The sequence below is a fragment of the Phacochoerus africanus genome, chromosome 15 (assembly GCF_016906955.1).
Source record: "Phacochoerus africanus isolate WHEZ1 chromosome 15, ROS_Pafr_v1, whole genome shotgun sequence".
In the NCBI taxonomy this organism is placed as follows: Eukaryota; Metazoa; Chordata; class Mammalia; order Artiodactyla; family Suidae; genus Phacochoerus; species Phacochoerus africanus.
The window spans coordinates 126,462,609-126,485,757 of NC_062558.1; the positions used below are offsets into that span (position 1 = coordinate 126,462,609).

Consider the following 23,149-nt stretch of genomic DNA (forward strand, 5'->3'; position numbering starts at 1 on the left):
GGTGGGCATTGCTTGAGCCTGGGAAGATATTTTTACTTTAATTCTTATCTTTTAGAGAAACTGCCCAATTTGTCAACTGGGGTTTGAATGTTTTACTAAAGAAAACAGAACGAAGAGAGGTTTGTCTGCAATCATGTAGTGAGAATTGAATATTACTAAAATTTTCAGAAGACAAATAGCACGTCAAAATTAAGTATAATTTAAAATAAAACAATATGACCCTTTTCCATATATAAATAAGTAACCAGGATAATATTCTTTCTCAAAAGTCATAGGATTATCTCTAGCCAAAATTACCCTTTTCCGTGCTGACATATGTGGAAGAATAAGAACAGACTTAAAATTTAAAAACCAATAAGAACTAAGGCAAGCTCCTTTATAAAAAAGAATAACATATAGAAAAAATACTTGTAGGCTTAGAGAAGAAGAAGTTAAATTTATGTCTATAGAAACAAAAATCCAATGGAGTAAAAATAATTTAGAATATTTAGCACAAGGGAAACACAACCCATATGTACTAAGTGAGCATGTTTGTTTTCTTCTTTTCCTTAAGATGCTAGTGTTTCTTTGCCCTAAGAGTAAAGGGAGAATATGAATTATTTACATGATTCAACATAAAGTGTAAATTACAAAAAGCTTTTCAGTTCTTTATTAAGATAATTCTGTAGGCACTATCAGTATTTTCTTGTCCAAAGCCTTTACTTAAGGATTGAAATGTTTCTGATGGTGGTGAAGTGGCTCTAATGAAATGATCTCATGATTTAAGTTATTATATCAACATCTTCATGCAATTAATGTATAGCATTTTTATATATATACACACATACACATGTATAATATGTATGTAGTAGATCAAAACTATAACTACATTTCACTTAAAAGTCATTTTTAAAATTTGGGAGTTCCTTCCTGTCGTGGCTCAGTGGAAACGAATCTGACTAAGCATCCATGAGGACGCAGGTTCTATCCCTGGCCTTGCTCAGTGGGTTAAGGGTCTGGCATTACCCTGAGCTGTGGGGTAGGTCGTACACCCAGCTTGGATGTCATGTTGCTGGTTGCTGTGGCTGTGGTGTAGGCCAGCAGCTACAGCTCCAATTCCACCCCTAGCCTGGGAACTTCCATATGCCGTGGATATGGCCCTTAAAAAAAAAAAAAAAAGACAATAAAATAAAATATTGAACATTTGCTAAAAATATTGTGATTACTGTTGCTTTCAGTAACTTTTGTATTTTTTAATACCAAAATTTAAATTATAAAAAGCCATAGTAGACAACAACAGTAGGAGAGGCTTTTCCAAGCAATGTATAAACACAGGCGTCATAAAGAGGATCTGTGACTTGAACTACATCTGAACACAAAAGTTTGATGCTAAGAAAAAAATTTAAAGACAAATAGCAAAATTAGAGAAATATTTGCAATACAATACATTGTTGTAGTATGTTTCTTTATCCAAACCTTTCCACAGGGAATCAGACTTGTAAGTGTATTTGACAATATTTCATTGACTTGTCAAAAGAATCAGTGCACAGTGCAGATGTCAGGAGCAGTCTCAGTGCTGTTTTCATGCTCTTTTTTAAAAATCTATATTCTGCAATAAGTGTTTCATGTTATGATTCAGCATCCTCTCTGAGCTCAGACTGTACTCTCAAAACCTTAGGGACGAGAAGCAGCATGGTTCAGGAAGAACCAAAGTCATTTCAAAGCCAAATTAGTCGGCCCTTGAATAATTCTAACTTCTGTGATGGTTTCCAGTGGAGAAAATGATAATACTCCCTCTTTACTGCTCTGCTCCATGGACAGTTTGGGAGACCAAATTGTTCTTTCCCCATTTGTTCGACCAGGGAATTTCTAAGATTCCTTCCAGCTCTAAAACTCTCTAGTTCTATGAATATCTCCATTATCATCATTATACCTCATTTTGCCTAAAGAATGTTAAATCAGGAGTCTCTTATCTTACATCTGTCTTTGTGAGAAAGAGTAAAGAAAACTGAACGTGGTTTCTTCATGATTAATGCATTTGTCAAATTTTCCCAAGTAGCAAATTAATTTATTGTGGTTTTTTTTCACGAATGCAAATTAACGCTGTGCAAACTATTGTGGTAAGACTTAGCAGTCCTTTTTTCATAAATTAAAGCTAACTGATTTAATGCTAATGAAAGGAACTATATTCAAATACAAATTTTAATAACTTGAGTGGAAAGAAAATCTTAGATTTTATAAGTGTTGCCTTACATAAGATTCATGTAACTTGAACAGAAAGTCATTAAAATGTAATTTTCTGTAGTGAAGCCTGTATTAATTACCTTGTATGAAACTCTGAAAAGTTCCTTAATAAATGTCTGGTCCTATGTGTCCCTGAGAAGAATTGTCTATTGATTAGCTAATTATCTCCGACCAAGGGCCCCAGATTTAGTTTTTGATGATCATTTTCTTACCTTTTTCCTTGTTTGAATATTCTCATTGAAATGAGAAATAAAAGATTTTTTTTCCTTTTTACATAGGGAGTATTTTGCTTCTGCTCCTATTGATACAGTACAAAGAGAACCAGTATAAATTTAACATAATATTTTGCAGTTTGTTGGTTCTTGGAATTTAATCTGATACTCCATATGTATATATATGTTTACATGTGTGGAAAGCGTATTTAGTAGTAGAATAAGATTTTAAGAATGATTTTAGAAACGTGTCCTGTAAGCTTGATTCTCTCATACTTTCATGACTGTTAGATTCATTTCAGTAGATTGTAAGAAACTAAGGCATTTCCAAATTGACTGACGTAACTATCCCACAAACCCTATTTCGTAGCATACTTATCCTAAGTAACATGAAATGATCAAAATCAGTATTTTCTTTTGCACTTGTATTATAATTGCCTTTGTGCTTGGTTTTCACTCAGTTCAATGAAAAGTTCAACTTTTTATATATTGACTAAATAAACAAACTACAGGAGCTCACTTCTGCTTACATTTTTAAAAAGGACAAAATTGCAGATGTTCAGTTTGGTTACACCTATTTCGTACTGGAATTTAGGAATTTTTGTGTAATATTAAAAGCACTTTTTTTTAAATATTAAAGTTTGCAATATTTGCTAACTTCAAAAGGTGGTGCCAGTTTAAGATTTAATCTTCACTTAATCCTAGGGCTAATCATTTAAATGGAGAAAGAGAAAAATCGTTGACACAGCCTCTCTTATTTTTATGTCATACTTAAAGTCATAAAAATCAATAAAATGATGAAATTAAAATTGATATACATCCAAAGTCTTTTCGTCTCATCATCTACGACCCAGAGAAGTGCCAAGTGTGAAGGAGCCCAGGCTTGAGTAGGTGTCGGAGGGTCCAGTTAGTTTATCTTACCTCCAGGTTTTAGAGTTAAGAGAAAATGAACTCATGGAAGAGCACCTTAGACTTTCTGTGATGAACATATGGAATATTTTTCACCCATTTTTTTAGTTTATCTTGGCTGCCCTAACATCTTTTCAAAATGTCAGCAGTGATTAGACTACATTAGGGGATAATTAATGTGAACTTTTATCTCAAAGCTAATTTTGAGTAATACTAGAACAAAACACATGTCAATATGTTAAAGATAGAAAGTTGAATGGGTTGCTTTTGTACATAAAAATATGTATTTCCTCTTTTCAGTTCACCTTTCTTTTCAGAGGTCAATCTAACATAAATGTTTGAGAAAGGTTAAATAACCTGTGCAAGAAGCACCTCTTGCTGGTGTATTTTCCTAAAAATTTTTTCAGAGGTTGTACCACAGGTTCTTGCATATTAAAATATTGGTCATTTGGGGAAGTTTAAGAACTATTTTCTCTTGTACCTGGCATAGGGGATGGCTATAGTGGGTAAGCTAAGTCCAATTCACATTTTAATGCAAATGCTCCATTTTTAAAAATTATCTTCATGGGTGGCATCCTGTGCTCTATCTCCTTCTTCTAAACAGGCTTTTTCCAAAATCGAAATTCAATAATTTAAAATTACTAAATAATCTATTTCATCCCACAGTAACTCTAGAGATCTATTAGACATGTGCCCCTGTGTTGCTTCTGCCATGTTTAATTACACCTCTAAATAAAGGCCATGCTCAGAATTGGAATGTAACAACTCCTCATGCTGGATCATAAACTTCAGAACATGATCTAGTCATAGCAGAAGGGCAACCCAGCTGGATACTGATCTGAACAGTCCAAACAGCCAGGAGTTCAGGCACCTATAATTCAATTGTTGTTTTTATTTAAAGTAAAATTAAATTTTGAATATAATTGTTTTAGCTATTGATTCAGCTGGTCATTTCTGGCCAAACAAGTAGTTTTTCACAAAGACAGTCATATTTCTTCTCAGGCAGCTCACCCAACATATTTATCCAACATATTTTACAGATAACATTGTTTTTAATCCCCTTCAAAGAGGAAGGCATGTAACTAAGAGTAATGCTGATAGGTGGTAGACATTTAGGTCACGAGCATTAGAATCTGCTGACTTTCTATCCTTTGCAATTTTGTTGTTTTTGTTGTTGTTTTCGGGCCACAGGTACATCATAGGTAGGTTCCTAGGCTAGGGGTCAAATCAGAGCTGCAACTGCCAGCCTACACCACAGCCACAGCAGCGACGGATCTGAGCCGCATCTATGACCTACACCACAGGTCACAGCAACGCTGGATCGTTAACCCACTGAGCAAGGCCAGGGATGGAACTGGCGGCCTCATGGATACTAGTCGGGTTCGTTTCTGCTAAGCCACAGTAGGAATGCCCATCCTTTGCAAATTACTCTAGCTCTCTAGAAATAATGGGTAGCCCTTTGGCATTGAGGCTAATTGGCTCAAGATCAGTATTTTTACTTCTCTATTCTCTTTGGTCAATTAGTACTTGACCAAAGAAATAAAAACAGCTGGTTGACTGTTTACAACACTAGAAAGTGAAATGGTAATGATACATAATTAATTAAAATCTGCAGTTATTTTAGAGGACTTGCTTTTGTTCAATTATTATGATCCCAGTTTGTCAAAATGCTCTTACAAAGGTAGTTTAAAAAAAAAAGCAGGTAAGACTCAACATACTTAGTCAATCATAAATAAGCCATTATAATTTGTTTTTTCATAATCCCCATTTATGTTGTTTTAGGGCAAGTCATAAATACCTTTGCAAATAAAAATTATAATCTGCATTTCTCCAGCTTTAATAAGTGAGAGTGTGAAATAAGGAATATGAAACCAAATCTCACCTAATATATGTTCTTTTTAAACCCTGGTAGTCCCATACTTCTGCTAAACTTCTCTACTTTCTTAAATTTAATGCCTCTAAAATCTACATTTCTTTTATTTATTTAAAAAAAAAGACAACTTTTCCTCTAATTATGGGAACTCATTGACCATTGGGCTGAAAGTCAGCAGCAGCTGGGTGGTGAACTGGCCCTTTGCCCAGACCTCAGAGTAAGACTAATTTGAAAACCCTTTACAGAAGGCAGCCAGAGCCTCCTGCTTAGAAGATCCTGCTCTAATCAACCACTGATCATAAGAGATTTCCTTTATTGACCTGAAAGCACGTTTTTTCATCTTTCTGCCAGCGAAGGTACTTACTAAAAGTAGGTAGATAACATCCAGAGTGAATATGCCTGATAAAGGGGGCACAGCCTTCCATCTCTCCCCACAAACGGCATGCTGACTCTCTTCCCAGTGGGCCTCCTGTAATGACGTGTGCCACTAAGAATTTCTATCTCCATCCATGTCTTGACCCATTTCATTGCCACCTGGGAGGAACCTATGGCTAGCGAGATGTCCCTCCTACGAATACACTTAACAAAGGACTTAGAAAACTATAGTCAGGGCTCGTGGAACGATGTGTGAGAATGCTCTTTGTGTCTGGAGATAACTTGGAGTGAATGCAGGACAATGTGTATCCCCCTGGATGTAGCATCAGAAAGTTCCAGGTGGGAGGTGCCTGTCGTGGCTCAGTGGTAATGAACCCGACTAGTGTCCGTGAGGATCCCTGGCCTCGCTCATTGGGTTAAGGATCCCGTGTGGCTGTGGCTGTGGCCGGCAGCTACAGCTCTGATTTGACCCCCAGCCTGAGAACTTCCATATGCCACGGCTGCGGCCCTAAAAAGCAAAGAATAAAGAAGAAGAAAGGCCCAAATGACTCCAAAGTCTGCTCCCTCTATGATTTACCTGCCTGGAGACTTTGAAAGGTTTCCTCTAGTGCTGACTCTTTGTGACAGTTCTCAATTTACAGTAGAAGGAGGCCACTTTCATTGCTCCCAAAGGCAAATCGGGGAAAACTGATACTCTTTTCACTCAGAAGGGTCAGCGTTTATGGGACAGGCTCAGTCAGATTCTCCAAATTGCATCAGAGAATGAAGGCTTCTTTTACACTATCCTTTGCTAGATTAAAGGAGGTCATTTAAACAAACTACTTTCCCAAAGTCCCTGTTTTGAATTACTGGAGAAAATGTGTACTATCTGGGGTCCTGGTTCACTTAGCAAACATCAGAGGAACGATTTGAAGTCTGTTTTGAGAAATACACTGTCCAACTATACGGCTTTTTCCTTCAGCAAAAGAGATTTATCAAGGATCAATTTGGCCACAGACACATCTGTTTTTGTTAAAATGCCTTTGGCCATTAAGTTATCCGTAATAACTTTTGGTAAGGTCTAAGCAATTTATAATAATATGAATGGAAAAATCATGATTCCGTATAGCATTTTTCTCATCCATTTTATCTAAATGGCTAGAAGTGATGATTTGCATAATTTTATCTGTTTTTTTCTTCCTATTTTTGCCATGATCTGAGGGTTTTATATAGAAAGCATAAATTTGCTTTACCATTGGAGTTTGTTAAAATAGCATTTTGACTTTGCAAAGATAGTTGTATGTTTTCACCTTCTTTTAATAGTGGAAAAAAATTTTTAAACATTGACTGCTGTGAACTTAGAGGAGCAGAAACATCACCTTGGACAATAATAAAATACCTTTTTTTAGTTGATAGCTTGTCTTTTAATATTCAATGCGGTGTATCTTTGTAGAAGATATAAGCCTCATAACTATCTCCTGTACGCTCATGTAAATGCTATGGGAAGTGGTGATTCACATCTCTACCCAACACTGTTTAAATTTAGATTTGTAATCTCATTTCTTTAAAAAAAAAAAAAAGTCTGTGTTTTTGTATTGGCTCTAACTTTGCACAATCTCTGAAGAGATCTCAGAACATGAAAGGTAAACTGATTTTTCCTTTTGGGAAGTGGTCCATTCGGAACTGAGGGAAGCTGATGGTCCCGCGGGGCAACGCTGATTTAAATACTAAAAGTCTCTCCAGAGATATTCAGGGAGAGTTAAATTGCTCATGCTTTGATGCCAAGCAAGAGTGGCAGCTGTTTCAGTTTTTCATGTCGTACACCCAGTCGCCACACATATTAAAACTTGTTTAGAGACATTGTTGACCAAAATACTGAGCCAGATGCTCACCAGCATAGCTCTGACTCTCTGGCCATAAGCACACCCAGTCCCAGTCCTCAGGAAGGAGCATGGACAGGTAAGGAGCATGGTGGCATCATGAAGAAAACGCTGCCCTGGGTCGCCTTCTTGGGCAATAGATTAAGGACTGGTGCTTCCGTGTTTCCTCTCCCCACCCACCTCTCTGCTGGATTCCCAAACTCCAATCAGTAACTTCTCTGAAACTAAATACAAGGATTAGAGAAACATGAGAAGGCCAGCCTATAACATTGAGATGTGTAATCGAATTTGAAACAGAATGCATTTCCTTAGCACACAGCACTGTGATGCATCTTTTAACTCTCACACAAGTAATATTTATTGACCACCCATCACAGACTCAGCATTGGCATAGCAAGGGAAATAAAAACATAAGCCCTACTTTCAAGGTGCTCCCAGTCAGGAGAGGTAGGCAGAGTTATAAAGACAGAATTGTATTGGAAAGAATTAGAAAACTCAGCTTAAAAAAATATCTGTTAGGTTGTTCAAGATTGCTAGATGTAAGATCAAGTCCCAGTCTGGTTGGTTTTTTTTGTTTTGTTTTTTTCTTTTTTAAGGCCTCACTGGTGGCATAGGAAAGTTCCCAGGCTAGGGATCTAATTAGAGCTGTAGCTGCCAGCCTACACCACAGCCACAGCAACACCAGATCCGAGCTGTGTCTGCGACCTACACCACAGCTCACAGCAATGCTGGATCCTTAACCCACTGAGCAAGGCCAGGGATCAAACCCGAATCCTCATGGTTACTAGTCATATTTGTTTCCACTGCGCCACAACGGGAACTCCCCCACCCTCCGCCTGGTCTTTGACGCTGCCCAGTCTCTTCACTTCTCTGGCCAGTGCTATTGGCATCATAGATACCACACTAATGGTAAGTACAACCCATACCTAATATTACCAGTGTGGTTCTCACTCTGGTAGAACTATGTCCATTCCTTCGAAAGTCCTTAACTAGCAAAAACAAATGCATATTTCTAGCAAGGAAGTTCTTGAACCCAGCCAGTCCCGTGACTTCTCAGTGATGCTTGTGGCAGCCACGTGAGAGCAGGGGTGAGAGAGGAGGCCAGCAGTGATATGTGGGTCCTCGCTGCTGGCCTGCTGAAGAAAAGCAGCTGCAGTCGTAAATTCAAAGAGCTAGAAGTGACCTTAGCAGCCACCTACTCCAACTTCCTTCCAAGAGAAACCTCTCAAGGGATGTTCTGAATTTCAAATCAAAAAAGCTTGGAAGACACAAACTCAGCTGACTTACAGTTGTCATGGAATTGGGGGGTTATTTGTTGCAAACAGAAACGGGATCCATAGGACATAACTAGCCACGGACTAGTCTTACCGTCTGTGGGCAATCTCAGTCTTGGCTTTCTTCTACCCCTGGGGATGTATCTGTCTTTTCAGGGGCTCCCCTCCTCCTTCTACAATCCTCTTCTTGGTCCTTCTCTCCTCCTTCCTCTCTTTCTACCACAACTTATCCACTCTGGTGGCAGAGACTGCTGGCTCTCCCCACCACCCCCCTCGCCGAGATCTCTGCTTAGACTTGTACCTTTTTCATCTTTGCATCTCCCACCTGCCACCTAGGTGTCAGTGCTCAAGGCAACCCTGGAAAACCAGCTTAAAGATGGCAGATGCGTCATCAGTCTGGGTCCCTGAGTCACTACACAGAACAGGGGCTGTGCTTCTTTCCTCTTCCTGCAGGCACATCCTGACACCAATCAGGAAACCCAGCTCAAACTTTACATCGTGCGCTATCAACCTCTATTTTGTTACGCCACTGAGAGTGCAGGCCTTAACCACCACCGTCACAGCATTCCCCACTCATACAATTGAAAGTCTTCAGATTCAATCCATGCAAATAACCCCCAATTCCACATCTCTGGACTAGACTTTATTCCTGGGCTTCACACCTACATAACCCACCTAGGCCTCTCCACTAAGGGGCCTTCCTACTGGCCGTCATACTCAGTGTGTCTAGAACTGAACAAATGACCCTCCCCTTCAAGTGCCTTGATGTTCCTATTCCTCTTTCATGTGGTAGTAAATAGCATCTCTGTGCACTCAGCCACCCAAGCCAGAAAGCTGGGACATGTTCTCAATGCCCATTTTAATTTCTCACATTAATCTCTCCTGAATCTCAGTTCTGTGCACCCCTTTTCTCTCTCCTTATTGTCACTTTCTTCTCTGCTTTTAGTGATCATAGCCTCACCACCACTCTGGTCTGTCAGCGCTAGCACTGGAGGTATCTCTTTGAAATCAAAATCTGATTGTCTCTCTGTCCCTAAAAGTCATTCCATGGCTCTTCCTGCCTTGCAAATCAAAAATCTATTTCCTACTGCAGCATCTAAGGCCATTTTATGGACCTCCTTCTGTTTACCTCTCTTCTCTGTCACCCTTCTCCCATTCACACAGGTGTTCCAGCCATAGCAAGTGTCCTGAAGTTTCCCAATTACCCTTTCTCTCCATGCTGTTGAATTTTTAGTTCCCTCTACCCAGAACATACCACACTCTTTATGCCAGTGGTTTTTGGTTTTGGTTTTTTTTTGTTTGTTTGTTTTTTTGGGGTTTTTTGTTTTTGTCTTTTCTAGGGCCACTCCCACAGCATATGGAGGTTCCCAGGCTAGGGGTCTAATCAGAGCTGTAGCCGCCAGCCTACGCCAGAGCCACAGCAATGCTGGATCCGAGCTGCGTCTGTGATCTACACCACAGATCACTGCAACGCTGGATCCTTAACCCCCTGAGCAAGGCCAGGGATCGAACCCTCAACCTCGTGGTTCCTAGTCAGATTCGTTAACCACTGCGCCATGACGGGAACTCCCCATGCCAGTGTTCTTACTATGACTACTTCCTTGTCATCTTTCTAACTGAAGTTCAGAGATCCTCTCCCCTGGGAATCTTTGACTGCCGTACCCACATCAAAATCTCACCTGTATCTGTCTTTCTCTCTTGCCCTGTGCCTACTTCTTAGAATTAGTCTCTGTGTGATTGTTAGCAAATGTAGGAGCTCTTGTGTTATTGCCCTAGTCTGATGCTCTTTGGTAATGACTCTTTGACAACTATAGACCTTGTCCACACTGCCTGGACCATAATGCCTGCAGTATGTTTATGTGTTTCACCTGTATGGTCATCCACTCCTATCTGCAGAAATGGATAAAATAATGCATATAAAGTGCTAAAGGCAATGCCTGGCATATTGCATATCCTATCCATGTTAAGAGAATAGTTGTTTGTCCTGTTGTTACTGCTTTTATTAACATCAGCACTAATTAATGCCTTTGACCATTTTATAACTGATTTTCCACCCCTACCAATTTTTGCTTTTCTTTTTCTTTTGGTTCAAAATCGTGCATTAACTATTTGTACCAAAGCAGCAGTTTCCTTCTCATGGCTATAAAGTGAGCAGAGTGAAAGTCAAAGGATCTGGAGTTCTGGGTTTGGGTCCCACCACGACCACCAGCTGTGTGAGCCTGAACCAGTCATGTCATCACTCGGTGCCTCATGTTGGCCATCTGTGAAGTAAGGATAAAAATAGCTTCCTGACCCACTTTAACAGAACAGTTCTGAGGAACAACCTAGACAATTAATGTAAAAGTATTTTTTAACTCTAAAAAAATGGATGACATTCAATCATGAGTGGTATCTCTAATAGTGCAAGCAATATTCATACAAACACTAGTTCTTCAAATATTGTCATTCATCTATTTTGCCAGTATCACTTTCAATGATTTTTACCTTCCCTAATGAGAAGACAGCACATAAGTATCCATACCTTCATGAGCAAGTTCTCAGCTTTATTATCCAAGGCATCGAAATAATTCTGGCTTGAGTTCTAAACACACTATCACCTCACTGGCAGTGGTGCTCTCAACTGATGCTGTCTATGAGTGTTTGAGTCTATCTTTCTATCAAATTTTGCCCCTTATTTGGTACTCCACATGATAGCCATACTGGTTTTTGAATGAACTGTTGAATTTATGAGTGATACCAAAGGATAGAAGCAAAATCTTGACTGCCCAATTGTTTACCTACTTCCTATTTGGCCTCAAAGTTCTCCATTGTTGTTGATGATGAGTGGACTTTCTCAGCTTTTGTGTGCCAGGCACTTATCTAAGCTGTTCACATTCAATCCTCACAATAACTTGGTCCAAAGAATACTTGAGCTTGATTCACTCTAATGTGAGCATCATGGGGCACAGAATCTTTTTTATGTTTTATGAATAACTGCTTAACCCTTGGGGACCTGATCAGTGCCTGGCATATAGTAGGCACTCAAGAAATAGTAGTTGGATGAAGTGATTTGCTCTTTAAACAATTTCTTTAACGCTTAGGACTTTGGAGTTTTCTGGATATTTGTAATTTGATTGTGATTTCTTATTATTAGTGGTAGTGACTTATTCTATTATTGAAATAATTAACTCACTTACATGAAACTCTATGGTTTATGAAATGCTTTCACATTAATTTAAAGCAACCAATGACATGTTATTACTAGAAATGCTAAAATACAACAACTCTTCCCAATGGAAAATAAAATACTGCTATTTTTAGAAAACTGCTATAGTTTAGTTCTTCAGTGAACAGTGAGCACTTCAACTAACTTAAATTATGAATAATTAGGGCTTAAAAATAATAGGTTATCGTACATCGGAATTTTTTTATTAAAAGAAGAAAATACTAGAAAATACTTTCCCAGTCAGCTTAGAAACAGGGACTTCTCGCATGGAAATTTACTCAAAAAAATATATATATTCAAAAACGTATAAAGGTAGCTGCAAGGCTGATTCTTATAATGTTTGTGGCTCTAAGAAAAGAATCATGAAATATTTTAAATGAATGAATGAGATTTCCTAGTCTGTAATTAAAATTAGAGCTGATAAGATTTAAAAGTAGCTTCACTTGTTAACCATGAGGATTTGCAATAAACAATGACAGGAGACAGTAAGGCCACAGTTGACTCAGCTCCTTCTAACCAATGAGAACAGAGTTCACATAAGATTCAGCACTGCGGCGCTAGAATAGATGACATTTTACAGAATTCCTACAGTGTGTCTTTAAATGACATCTTTAAGTATTATGAGTTTTAAAAATCTACCAAAATATTTTAAATATATTTTTAATTTTAATATATTAAAATATATTAAAGGCCAAACAAAATTTAATTATCATTTGTATTGAAACATTGACATCTGTCCTTGTCACTGGATTTTAGTGGATGAAGGGAAACATTTCTTTAAGCTCCCAGACAAACATGACTGGTCCATTTGTCATTCCAATGTCTTCAGCACTTGAAGTATTTCAATTTTTGTTCAACAATGTAACCTTTGGAGTCTTGCCTAATAATGACTTCACTTGGGCTGGCCTTCCAACAGATAAATGAAAATGGAAATGCATATTTTCTAATTATGCGTCCAGCCCTAGTTGCCCACTGGCAAGAGTGGCCACACTGAATGTTAAATTAAGGCTGCACAAAAGCTAGCATCTATGTAGCATCGAAGTTTCCCAAAGTCACTTTCTTAATCGTGTGAAGGATAGCCAAGACTCTGATCAGTAGTATGTAGCTATATACAATCAGAGGGAAAACATTTAAACATCCCAGCATGGTATTTCCATTTAAATCTGATTACAGTGAAATAAAACCGTAGCCATTAAAGGTTTAGAAGAACTACAAATACAAGCCGTAAAAGAAGACAGATAGTAAATGAGGTAGTAAAACATTTCAGCGGGGCAAACAGTTTACAGCACTCATTCAACTCTTCCTGAAGCAGGCTGTGCAATTCACTACAGACCCTGAACCATTCCCTGAGCTCCACTTAAACCTGCAATTAACCTTTCACGCCTAATGAAGCTGTTTTCTTGGGAAATTAAAATATATAGTGATGCCTGCTCTTACGCAGACTTGGGAGGAGAGCCTTCCAAAATGAATGACTTTTCCGAGGCTTCGTTCAAATGTAAAATGGAAGTGCTGTGTTTGTATATAAAGTGAGAATGTTCTTTCCAAGGCAATTTCATTTGATGTGCAGTATTTTATTACTGTACTTATTAATTGTTCTGCATAATTGTAAAAAAACAAAAAACAAAAAAAAACAAGAAACCCACACGTCAGTAACTCTATGATTAGATTGTTACTGCTGGAGTCTACAAGTACCGTTTCACTTCCATTAGGAAAAAGTCGAGTTTTACTAAAGATACCCAAATTCCTGACATTTCCCCTTGGTGGTTTTCATTGCAAATTTAGTGGTTTAGAAAGACATATTTACCACTGGATATTTAGCTGTTACTTACTTCCATTGCTTTCTCTTTAGGGCATGTCTGCACGTGTTGATGGAGAAGCAAAGTTTTTGTTTTGTTTTTTTTTAATTTTAGAGGAAAACATTGTTTTTATCGAGGTCTTGGGTAAAGGCCTGATTTGGGTGGCCTCATCTCCTTGTGTATTAAATAGCTGTGGTAGCTCCTGGCCCCCAAACCAGTGACTCCTAAACACTGCCCATGCTCTGAAGGAAATCTACATGGTTCAAAGGCAGCCTGCCTCCCTCCTGGCTGGGTGAACCACAGCAGCCACCAGTGATGCTCCGTATTCACCAGGGCCCCTTCCAAACACCAAGAGACCATGGAAAACCAAATAGGAGCCAGAAGATGACACTTTCTCATGAGGTTTATAATTCCTATTTAAATCATCTAAATGTCATAGTGTCTGGTATTTAAGAACTAAAAGTGTAAAAAGGTAAAGCTTATAATAAATATTTAAACCCCAGCATTTTTATTGAATCTACTGGCAGATTTTGATGTAAATTTTGCTAGCCTGCAGCGTCTGTGCATCATCCTGACATGGTAAATGAAATTCCTTTAGACCACCAGTCTAAAATAATGAATTGTTCCCCCACTTAATTGTATTGCTTTGATAACAAGGAACTGTGCTAGGCCCAGAGAACACAATAAGTGAATTTCATCAGATGATTTGTGTGACGTTTTGAAAAATGATCTTCTGGAGTGACCTGATTTTAATGGAACTCTAACGGCACAGGGCATGGGCCACTATGCAGCCTCCTACAGGGAGGAAGCACTTTCTCCTAGGCCCAGGGAGTGTGAAGTCATCACCAGAAAGCCTCTCACCAGGAAAAAGTTCCCCGGGAATTCTCAACCAGGAGAGACCATTTGCTTCAAAGGACATTATGGAGAACTGATTTCTAAGTTACTTTTATTGTACCGATGTCTGCTTTGTTAAAAATGCAGGAAAGATCTCAAGCTGCCTTTATCTCTTCACTGCCAGTGTGAACATAAACCAAGACCAATCAAATTACAAGCAAAAGCTCTTTATTCAGAGTTTGCTATACCATTTGCTTGCTTGCATTTTGGCAGAGACTTCAAGACAGGTAAATGTGTGGCAACATTTTATAGAGGAAAAAAGAGAAAGCTGCAAATATGTGCTTATTGGAGGCTGTTGGCACCAGAAAGCCGGAAAGCTGGAGGCAGGCTATCTAGAAGCGGAGCATCCTGTATGATTAGTTAGATATGTATATTTACTCTCTGCTTGGTCCTAAGTTGGAAGCAGGAACCAAAAAACCTTGGGGAAGCTGTCGGTTATTAATCAAGCCTTGACTGTTTGGAGTTCATTGTTATTGGGAGAGGTAATTGTTCGACTCCCTGGATTGTTACTAGAGCTAGCAGTCTGACTCCTGCAGGCCTGACATAGTAAGCTGGCTTCATAAGCTGGTTATTGCAGAAAAGAGATTGGTTTCCTGTGCAGGTCGCTACAGCTTGTGAACCAGAGTTGTGTTTTTTATATATGGTCTGGCTATTGTCCAGTCTGATTGCAGTATCTTCAGTCTCTTATCAGCATAAAAAGGTTACATTTGGGAGGAGGCAGAGGGGGGAGGGCAATACTGTCTTTCTCTAAAGAGCTACTGACTTGATTTTTCTTTTTCTCAATTAAGAACATTAGATTCCTTACAATAAAATGTGCTGAAAGGTAATGAGAGAAATCAATGTCTCTCTTTTTTAATGAGCCTTCCACACACTGGACAATTCAAGAAGTAGGGTTCTTGTCCCTCCTGTTTACACTTGGGTCCAGGGCCTCTTGTAGGTTGAAGGAGGACCTAGCAGTTTCTGGGTAGTCATTGCTATTTTTTAAAGTTCTCCATATGTTAAAATATGAAGACGTCCAAATATAGTAATAAAAACATACACTTAACAATTTGACACTTGGGGTACACACCCAGTTATTGTGATTATTATGTTATTTGTAATTAAGTTTCAGGACCTATAATGCAGAAAAGCTCATGATGTGTGGAGCACTAGCTGTGTGGTCCAGTGAAGGGCTCAAGCTTAAATTTGAATAAAAGCATCAGTTGGCCCATCAAGAAAAGACCTGAGCAAGCATCCCTCTTAGTGTCCTCTGTGAGTACACACAGTGGACACTCAAAGGTCCCTGCCTGGAGGAACTCAGGGTTTCCCGCACACACATCGCCATGTATGCAGAATCTAAAAATTCAGCTGATTGTTCCAGTTTCATAGGAAAGGACAAAAAGCTGTCAAATTAAAAATAAGCATGATTTGCACTTTTATTTTTAAATTAAGGACTGAAATATGGTTCAAGATTTATTTTCAACTGAATGTGTTTCCAAGCCTACAAACCATTAGTAAACACAGACTTCACATTCACATACCCTGAAACACAAAGATACAGTGACAGTTTAGCATAGAATTTCCTGTGTTGGCCACTTATGCTGTTTACTTCTCTCTTGGCACTGTATCTTCGGTAAGGAAAACAATGTTTGCAGCCACATGTAAGTGGGAAACTATTGAGCTCCTTTGGACAAGGTCATGCAGTAGTTTAACGAATAACATGATTTCATATTTGGAAGCTGTGATCATTGGAATTAGTGTCAGTGGTTTCTGTCCACATTAAAGGAGGCATATATTATTTGTCATATTTGGCTGTCTCTGGATAAAATGATGCCAGGAACAAAATAACAGAAGGTTGTAAATTTTGACAAAAGTGTGCCAGGAGATCTGTGGAAACTTAAGGTCTGCCTGAACTGAACTTTCAGTTACCACAACCATGGTCTGTGATTTTACAAAAATAATGTACTTCGGCTCCCTCCCTTGAAGAAATAACAAAGTAATTATTTCTTACAGCTGAATAAGTGTTGACAACATCTATTTTGGATACAGAAGTTCGTATGTGTTCTTCAAAGGGCAAGAAAGCAACTTTTACTTAAACTTTGAACCATTGAACTTGCATTTTTTTCTGAGAAATTTGGGATAACTGTTTAATATCCTGAAAGAGTAGGTTATTTAACAGCAACCCTTAAATGGTAAATATATAAGATTATCAGCCTAACCAGTTATTACTATAACTTTTTAATCCCTTCCCTCTCAAACATCATCAATTTCTTCTTTTCCATAAATACCTTCTCTGCTGTTTTCATATGTACTGGGAAAACTATATGTGCTCAGATAATCATATGCATTTGCATACATTGCATCTGACCCTTCTGCTTCCCCTATGCACCAGCTTACTTGCCTCTTTCCACTGACAAACATCGTGAATGTAGGACTTACGTCAGCTGGCCACACTCCCTCTTGCCCCATTCCCTGCTTACCAGTTAGGCTTCCATCCTCCATTAAGTATGGAAATGACTCAGGGTCGCCAGAATCTTCCTTGAGGAAATCCAAGGACCTCTGTGGCAAGCCTCACCTGTTGCCCCTTTGGTGCTTTTTGCAGGCTCCTTGAACCTTGCCCTCCCTTGACGTCCATGATGCTCTATAGGCTAGTTGACCTTCCTCATAGGGTGTCCATTTCCCCTGGTTGGCATTTCTCTCTGTTCATAAATCTCTGGAGTTTCATTCTTGCTGGGCCCTATTTGAGGCTTGCTTAGGATAAATTGACATACAGGAATAAAACAAACTCAATGACACTTTGCGTAGGATAAGAGCCAAAAGTGAGGCCTTCTACCGAGAACTGTACATTGAAAAGACGTCTGTGAGAGCTCAGCTGGTTCAGCTCAATTCAGAGTCAGGTCTCCAAGACCTTGTGGAAGGGAAATTGGTGACCTCTTCTTAAAGCAGTCAGTCTGGCCTCATGTGCTAGTGCGGTGATTTGGCACATTTTATTTTACCCAAAACTTATATCGGACTCAAAGGAAACTAAAATGATTTCATAGGTAGCCTTAAAATATCTGATGTAGCCATTGCTTGTGTAAATTTAGGAAAGGCTTTACTATCTCTGAACATCTTACCACATGTTCCTGCCAATCAATGGACAAAACAGTGTAATAAAACAATGTTCTAATTGTGATAGCTGGAGAACCGCTTTTGTGTAGGATATTCTGCTGATAATACTAATGGTATTTTTCTTATATTTAAGACATTTATCAGCTAAATTTCTACAAATCATCTTTCTTCCATGTTGACTTGTTTATAGCACAACTCTACCCTGGGGTACTTTCCTACGTCTTAAGAACAATTTAAGAGAATGAAAAGACAGGCCACAGACTGAGAGAAAATACTTGCTAAACACATATCTGATAAAGGGCTGATGTCTAAAATGTAAAAGAAATCTCTTTAAAACTCAACAATATGAAAACAAACAAGGAGTTCCCATTGTGGCTCAGTGGGTTACAAAGCTGAATATCGTCCATGAAGATGTGGATTTGATCCCTGGCCTCACTCAGTGGGTTAAGGATCTGGCATTGCTATGAGCTATAGCATAGGTCACAGGCATGGCTCAGATCCTGCATTGCTGGGGCTGGGGTGTAGACCAGCAGCTGCAACTCCAATTCGACCCCTAGCCTGGATACTTCCATGTGCTGCAGATGCAGCCCTAAAAAGAGAAAGAAAAAAAAAAGACAAACAAGAAAATTAAAAATGGGCCAAAGATTTAAATGCATACCTCACCAAAGACGTACATATGACAAATAAGCATATGAAACGATGCTCAGCATCTAATGGTGTTAGAGAATTGCCAAGTAAAACAACCATGAGATACAGCCACATGGCTAAAATCCAGAACACTGACAGCACCAAATTCTGGCAAAGATGTGGTGCAACAAGGACTCTCATTCATTGCTGGTTGTAATACACAATGGCAAAAACACTTTGGCAGACAATTTGGGAGTTTTTTACAAAGCTGAAACATAGGTCTACCATGTGATCCAACAATTAGATGCCTACATATTTGTGAATTGAAAATTTATGTGGACACCAAAACTTGCCCATGGGTATTTATGGCAGCTTTATTCATTTGCCAAAATGTTGAAGCTATCAAGATGTTCTTCGCTAGAGGAACGGATAAATGAACTGAAGTACATCCATACAATGGAATATTATTGAGCAATAAAAAGAAATGAGCCATAGAGCTACAAAAGACATAGTGGAACTTAAATGCATATTGCTAAGTGAAATAAGACTATTTGAAAAAGCTACATACTATATGATTCCAACTATATGACATTCTGGAAAAGGCGAAACTATGGGGACATTTTAAAAAGATCAGTGATTACCAGAGGCTCAGGGGAAGAGGAGGGATAAATTGGTAAAACATGGGATTTATAGGGCAGTGCAACTATTCTGTATGATACTTTCATGGTGAATATATGACATTATTCTTTTGTCAAAACAATGCAGTGTGAACCTAATGTAAACTACAGGCTTTAGAGGATAATCATGTATCAATATTGATTCAGTTTTTCTCTCACCTAAAGCTGCCTTCATTTTTAAAAAATCTTAATATACTGACTTTGGTTACACACACACACACACACACACACACACACACACACACATACAATAGTAACACTGACAAGTCCTTGTACATCCAGAACAAACTTGTTTTCAGACAGACCCTAAGGTGTGGAGTCATAGCCACAACTGATTGTGATGTTTTGTCACACTGACTTGATTGTCTGACGTCAGAGTCAATTAATTTCATAAGATCTTTGCTCTTCTTCATGTGTGAAGTTCGTATGTCTGGGGTGAGAAGCAAAAATTTTAAGTAAAGGATAAACTATTTGGTAATGTCCATATAACAGCTAAATGATTGTTGAATGTAAAACAACATAAAAAGGATGCTAAGCCACCACTGTTGCCATCCCAGAAATATCTAAACAAACACTTAAGTGCTTTTTTTCTTTTCTTCCAGGCCTTGCAATTGCCAGTGCTCTTATAGATATTTCTCAACAGAAGCCTTCAGAGAGTAAAGACAAGACTTCAGGAGTCCGAAATCGAAAACACCACCTCTCAACACGTCAAGGAACTTGTGTCTGAGAAACAGAAACTGCTCCTGAAGGTTCTGTAATGTTTGACTTTGTAAACAGCTCCCATTAAGGCTGGTCTCTGGCCTCAGTTTTTATGGAGGCAAATCTCTGTATGGTCCCAGGGCCCAAATACAGTTCCCTCCAAATGGGCAATGACCCACGTGGCCAAAGAATGTTCATGAGTTTTATAAAAGTGACAGTATTGATGGTCACAGGTGATTAAGTCAGTTTTTGCGACTATCTTAGGCTTATCCTAGATACCATTAAAGTGCTCTGGGAAAAGATGTATATTGTTTCTTAATGCAGATGAAAAATATGTAATTCATATAAACCAAACTGTTTATATCCCAAAACTTTAAGGAAAGACATTTTATAATGCCTGAATGATGAGAATTGTACAGTTTTTGCCTCACGAGCAAACTTAAATCACCTGTATATGAACAGGAAATGAAAAAATTGCAATGGCTTTAAATGCTGTTTTATCTCACTGTAAATGTAAAAGCAAGATTTTGATTTAGTAGGATGTAGGTAATGTGTTTAAATATTTCACAGGACCATATCGTGTCCAAACTCAGTTTGCAAATGTGACTCTTTTCCACCTAACTGGAATGCAGACCAAAATGAGTCCATTTGGATGGATGGTATGTGCAACTTCACAGGAGGTTTATTAGAATTCTGAGTGAAGAGGACATTGCTGTCGTCCATGCCAACTGCCTAACTCATTATCAGAGCTGATAGAGCATGGAAAAGCCTGTCCAGCAATCAATTTCTCCCCTCCTTCCAGAACCAGCCTCCAATACCACGAACCTGAAGAGAGCTGAAATAGTTATTTTACAGTGTGCAAGCTTCTCCTCTAATATGGTAATTTTTTAATTGCCTGGGAATCATTGGATCAGACCTAAATGATCCATCTGCATTTTTATAAGGACAGACCCTCTTCTCTTGGCCTTCCTCTCCTAGCTGCTAGATTTTATCTACCTTTTACAAACGTTAGGAAAAGTGTTTTAGAGGCAACACCTCCTCCAAGTCATAATACAACCCAAGTTCCTTCCTGCCACCTATTTCACTTAGAGTACAAATAGAGAAGAGCCTTTGTTGGCAGGCGTCTTCAGTATTCCTGTTTCTGACATGAGCATCTTGCTGTTATGACAGAAAGTCTCCAGTTTAAGAAATGAAATGAGTTTGTTGTAGCCCCCGTTCAGCAAATTCTTAATGATTCAAAAAGCTGAACTATGGCAGAAAGGAAAAATGATAGAGAAAAAATTTTCACATTGGAGCATAGAATCATTTGTGTCCTAGATTTTGACAGCAGTTCACTAGAACTCCATAGATGAACAGACCTTGGTTGAAACTGCAGTTTCTTAACTTCAGGGTGACTACAGAATACATGCAGAGAGCAGTCACAGAGATCTCCACTGCTGCTTTGTACAATCTAGTTTGGTTCAATATGAAGGTCATTTAAATGTAATTGACATTTAGTACTATCTATGTACTTATCATGTTCTTTGGACTTCTGGAAGGTATTGACACTTTTACTGTTTACAGCTAATGCATAGTTACTTGCATGCTATGGTTGTGCAGTAGCGGGATATGACCCTATTGTGATATTAAATGTTTATTTCACAATGCCATTTATACATAGTCAGCTTAATTTGATGAGGAACAAATGTAATATATAACAGGAATGATCATACGATATGTAGTTGCATCATATATAAGATTTGCTAGGTTGCATCTTAACCATGACTCTGTCATTGTTTTGATAATTAGGCATTTATGAATTATAGTATATATTCCTCATGTTGGCATGATAATTTTGCTATTTTCCATGCATTAAAAATAAGACTAATTCTTAGAACAATTTTATTGATAGCCTATGGGGGATTTTTCGGGGGGTGGTGGTGGGAGTGGAGTTGGCTATTTGTACTTCCCTATGATATTTTCTCTCTCTCAAAAAAAAAAAGTGAGCAAAGATTATAAATGTCTCCTGAAAAGAATCAAGTAATTTTATTAGCTTCTTTGGAGGCCCCTTAAATGTTGATTTTTTTTTCTCCTGGAAAAAAAAATTGACTAAACTGGTGAGTATAAAAATATAATCATTTAAAAATAAAGTGATTGCCCCATTTGTTTAATTCTCTACTAACTGTCATGAGAGAAAGCATATATAACAAAAACACAAAACCATACAGAGTTGTGTGTAAAATCTGGTTCAGCTGTATTTTTAGAGAGGCTAATAAGCAAACAGTTTTACTCTGAAAAGATTGTCAGGCCTCATCCACCTCGAATCCCATCGGGGTCTTAAAATTTGAAATTTTTAATTTTAGAGAATTATGGGACAAAATGCAATGTTAATTTAAAGTCATACTCTACCTTTCTGGGCCAAGTATTGCCAACATTGAGACTAATTATGCAGTATCTTCTTGACATTTCAAAGCGTTTTATGGCAATAAAAACTCTTCACCCTCAGGTGAAATGGATTGAAAAGGCCTTAGGGATAGTCGCTTTGAATCTGTGTCCTGTTCTTCCCCCGCCCCCCCCCCCACATCCCAAACACTTTCAATTTGGAAGCTTTTTTTTTTTTTTAAATCAAACCACAGGCATCTGCAAGTACTCTTCAAGAAGTTAGGCATTAAATGACCGATTCTCATGAAAATGTATCTTAATGGAATTCTGTACATCTCAGTTTAGAATGATTTTTAAAATGTTTTTTTAATGTCAGGGTTTCTTATTCTTCCATATATGAAAAGTTTCTGTTAAATAGAATGGGGTTTTAAAAACCGACCCAAGGACACTCTTTGGACAATTTGGAATGTTATTTTCCATCACAGTCTATCCCTGGTGATTGGCTATAGTTCCCTGAGCTATACAGTAGGACCTTGTCCATTCGAAATGTGATGGTTTGCACCTATTAACCCCAAACTCCCTATCCATCCCACTCCCTTTCCCATCCCCCCTTTGCAACCACAGTCTATTCTCCATGTTTGTGAGTCTGTTTCTGTTTTGTAGATAGGCTCATTCGTGCCATATTTTAGATTCCACATGTGAGTGATATCATATGGTATTTGTCCTTCTCTTCCTGACCTACTTCACTTACGATGATAATCTCTAGTTGCATCTAGGTGCGAATGCTTGTTGAGAAAGATGCACATGCTTACAGATCAATTTAGTCTGGAATTTAGTTTGGAATTTTTGTAGTTGTTTTTCAATGAAAATTTGTTTTAGCAATACACACAAAAGGAAAATGTATGCCATATACTATTGTGTTATGTTTAATAGGAAAACTTGAACTAGAAAATATTTCAACCTGTAATTGATACTTGCTCTGCTTCCCATCTCATTTTCTTTGGGTTCCAGTAAGACAGTAGTGGCCCTACGGCTGCTGTGTTATTCCAGGGTCAGTTAGAGTGCAGGCTGGTGG

The 23,149-nt window shown here is 38.4% G+C and overlaps 1 protein-coding gene across 1 annotated transcript in view; it reads left to right on the forward strand.

Moving 5' to 3' along the window:
* Window positions 1-22,215, forward strand: part of ATRNL1 (attractin like 1) — a 765,538-nt gene extending 743,323 nt beyond the window's left edge. The window contains exon 29 of the mRNA XM_047760605.1: window positions 19,617-22,215. Within this exon, the coding sequence (XP_047616561.1) occupies window positions 19,617-19,741 (125 nt within the window). The 3' untranslated portion in view covers window positions 19,742-22,215. The remainder of the gene's footprint in view (window positions 1-19,616) is intronic.
* The last annotated feature ends 934 nt before the right edge of the window (window positions 22,216-23,149 follow it).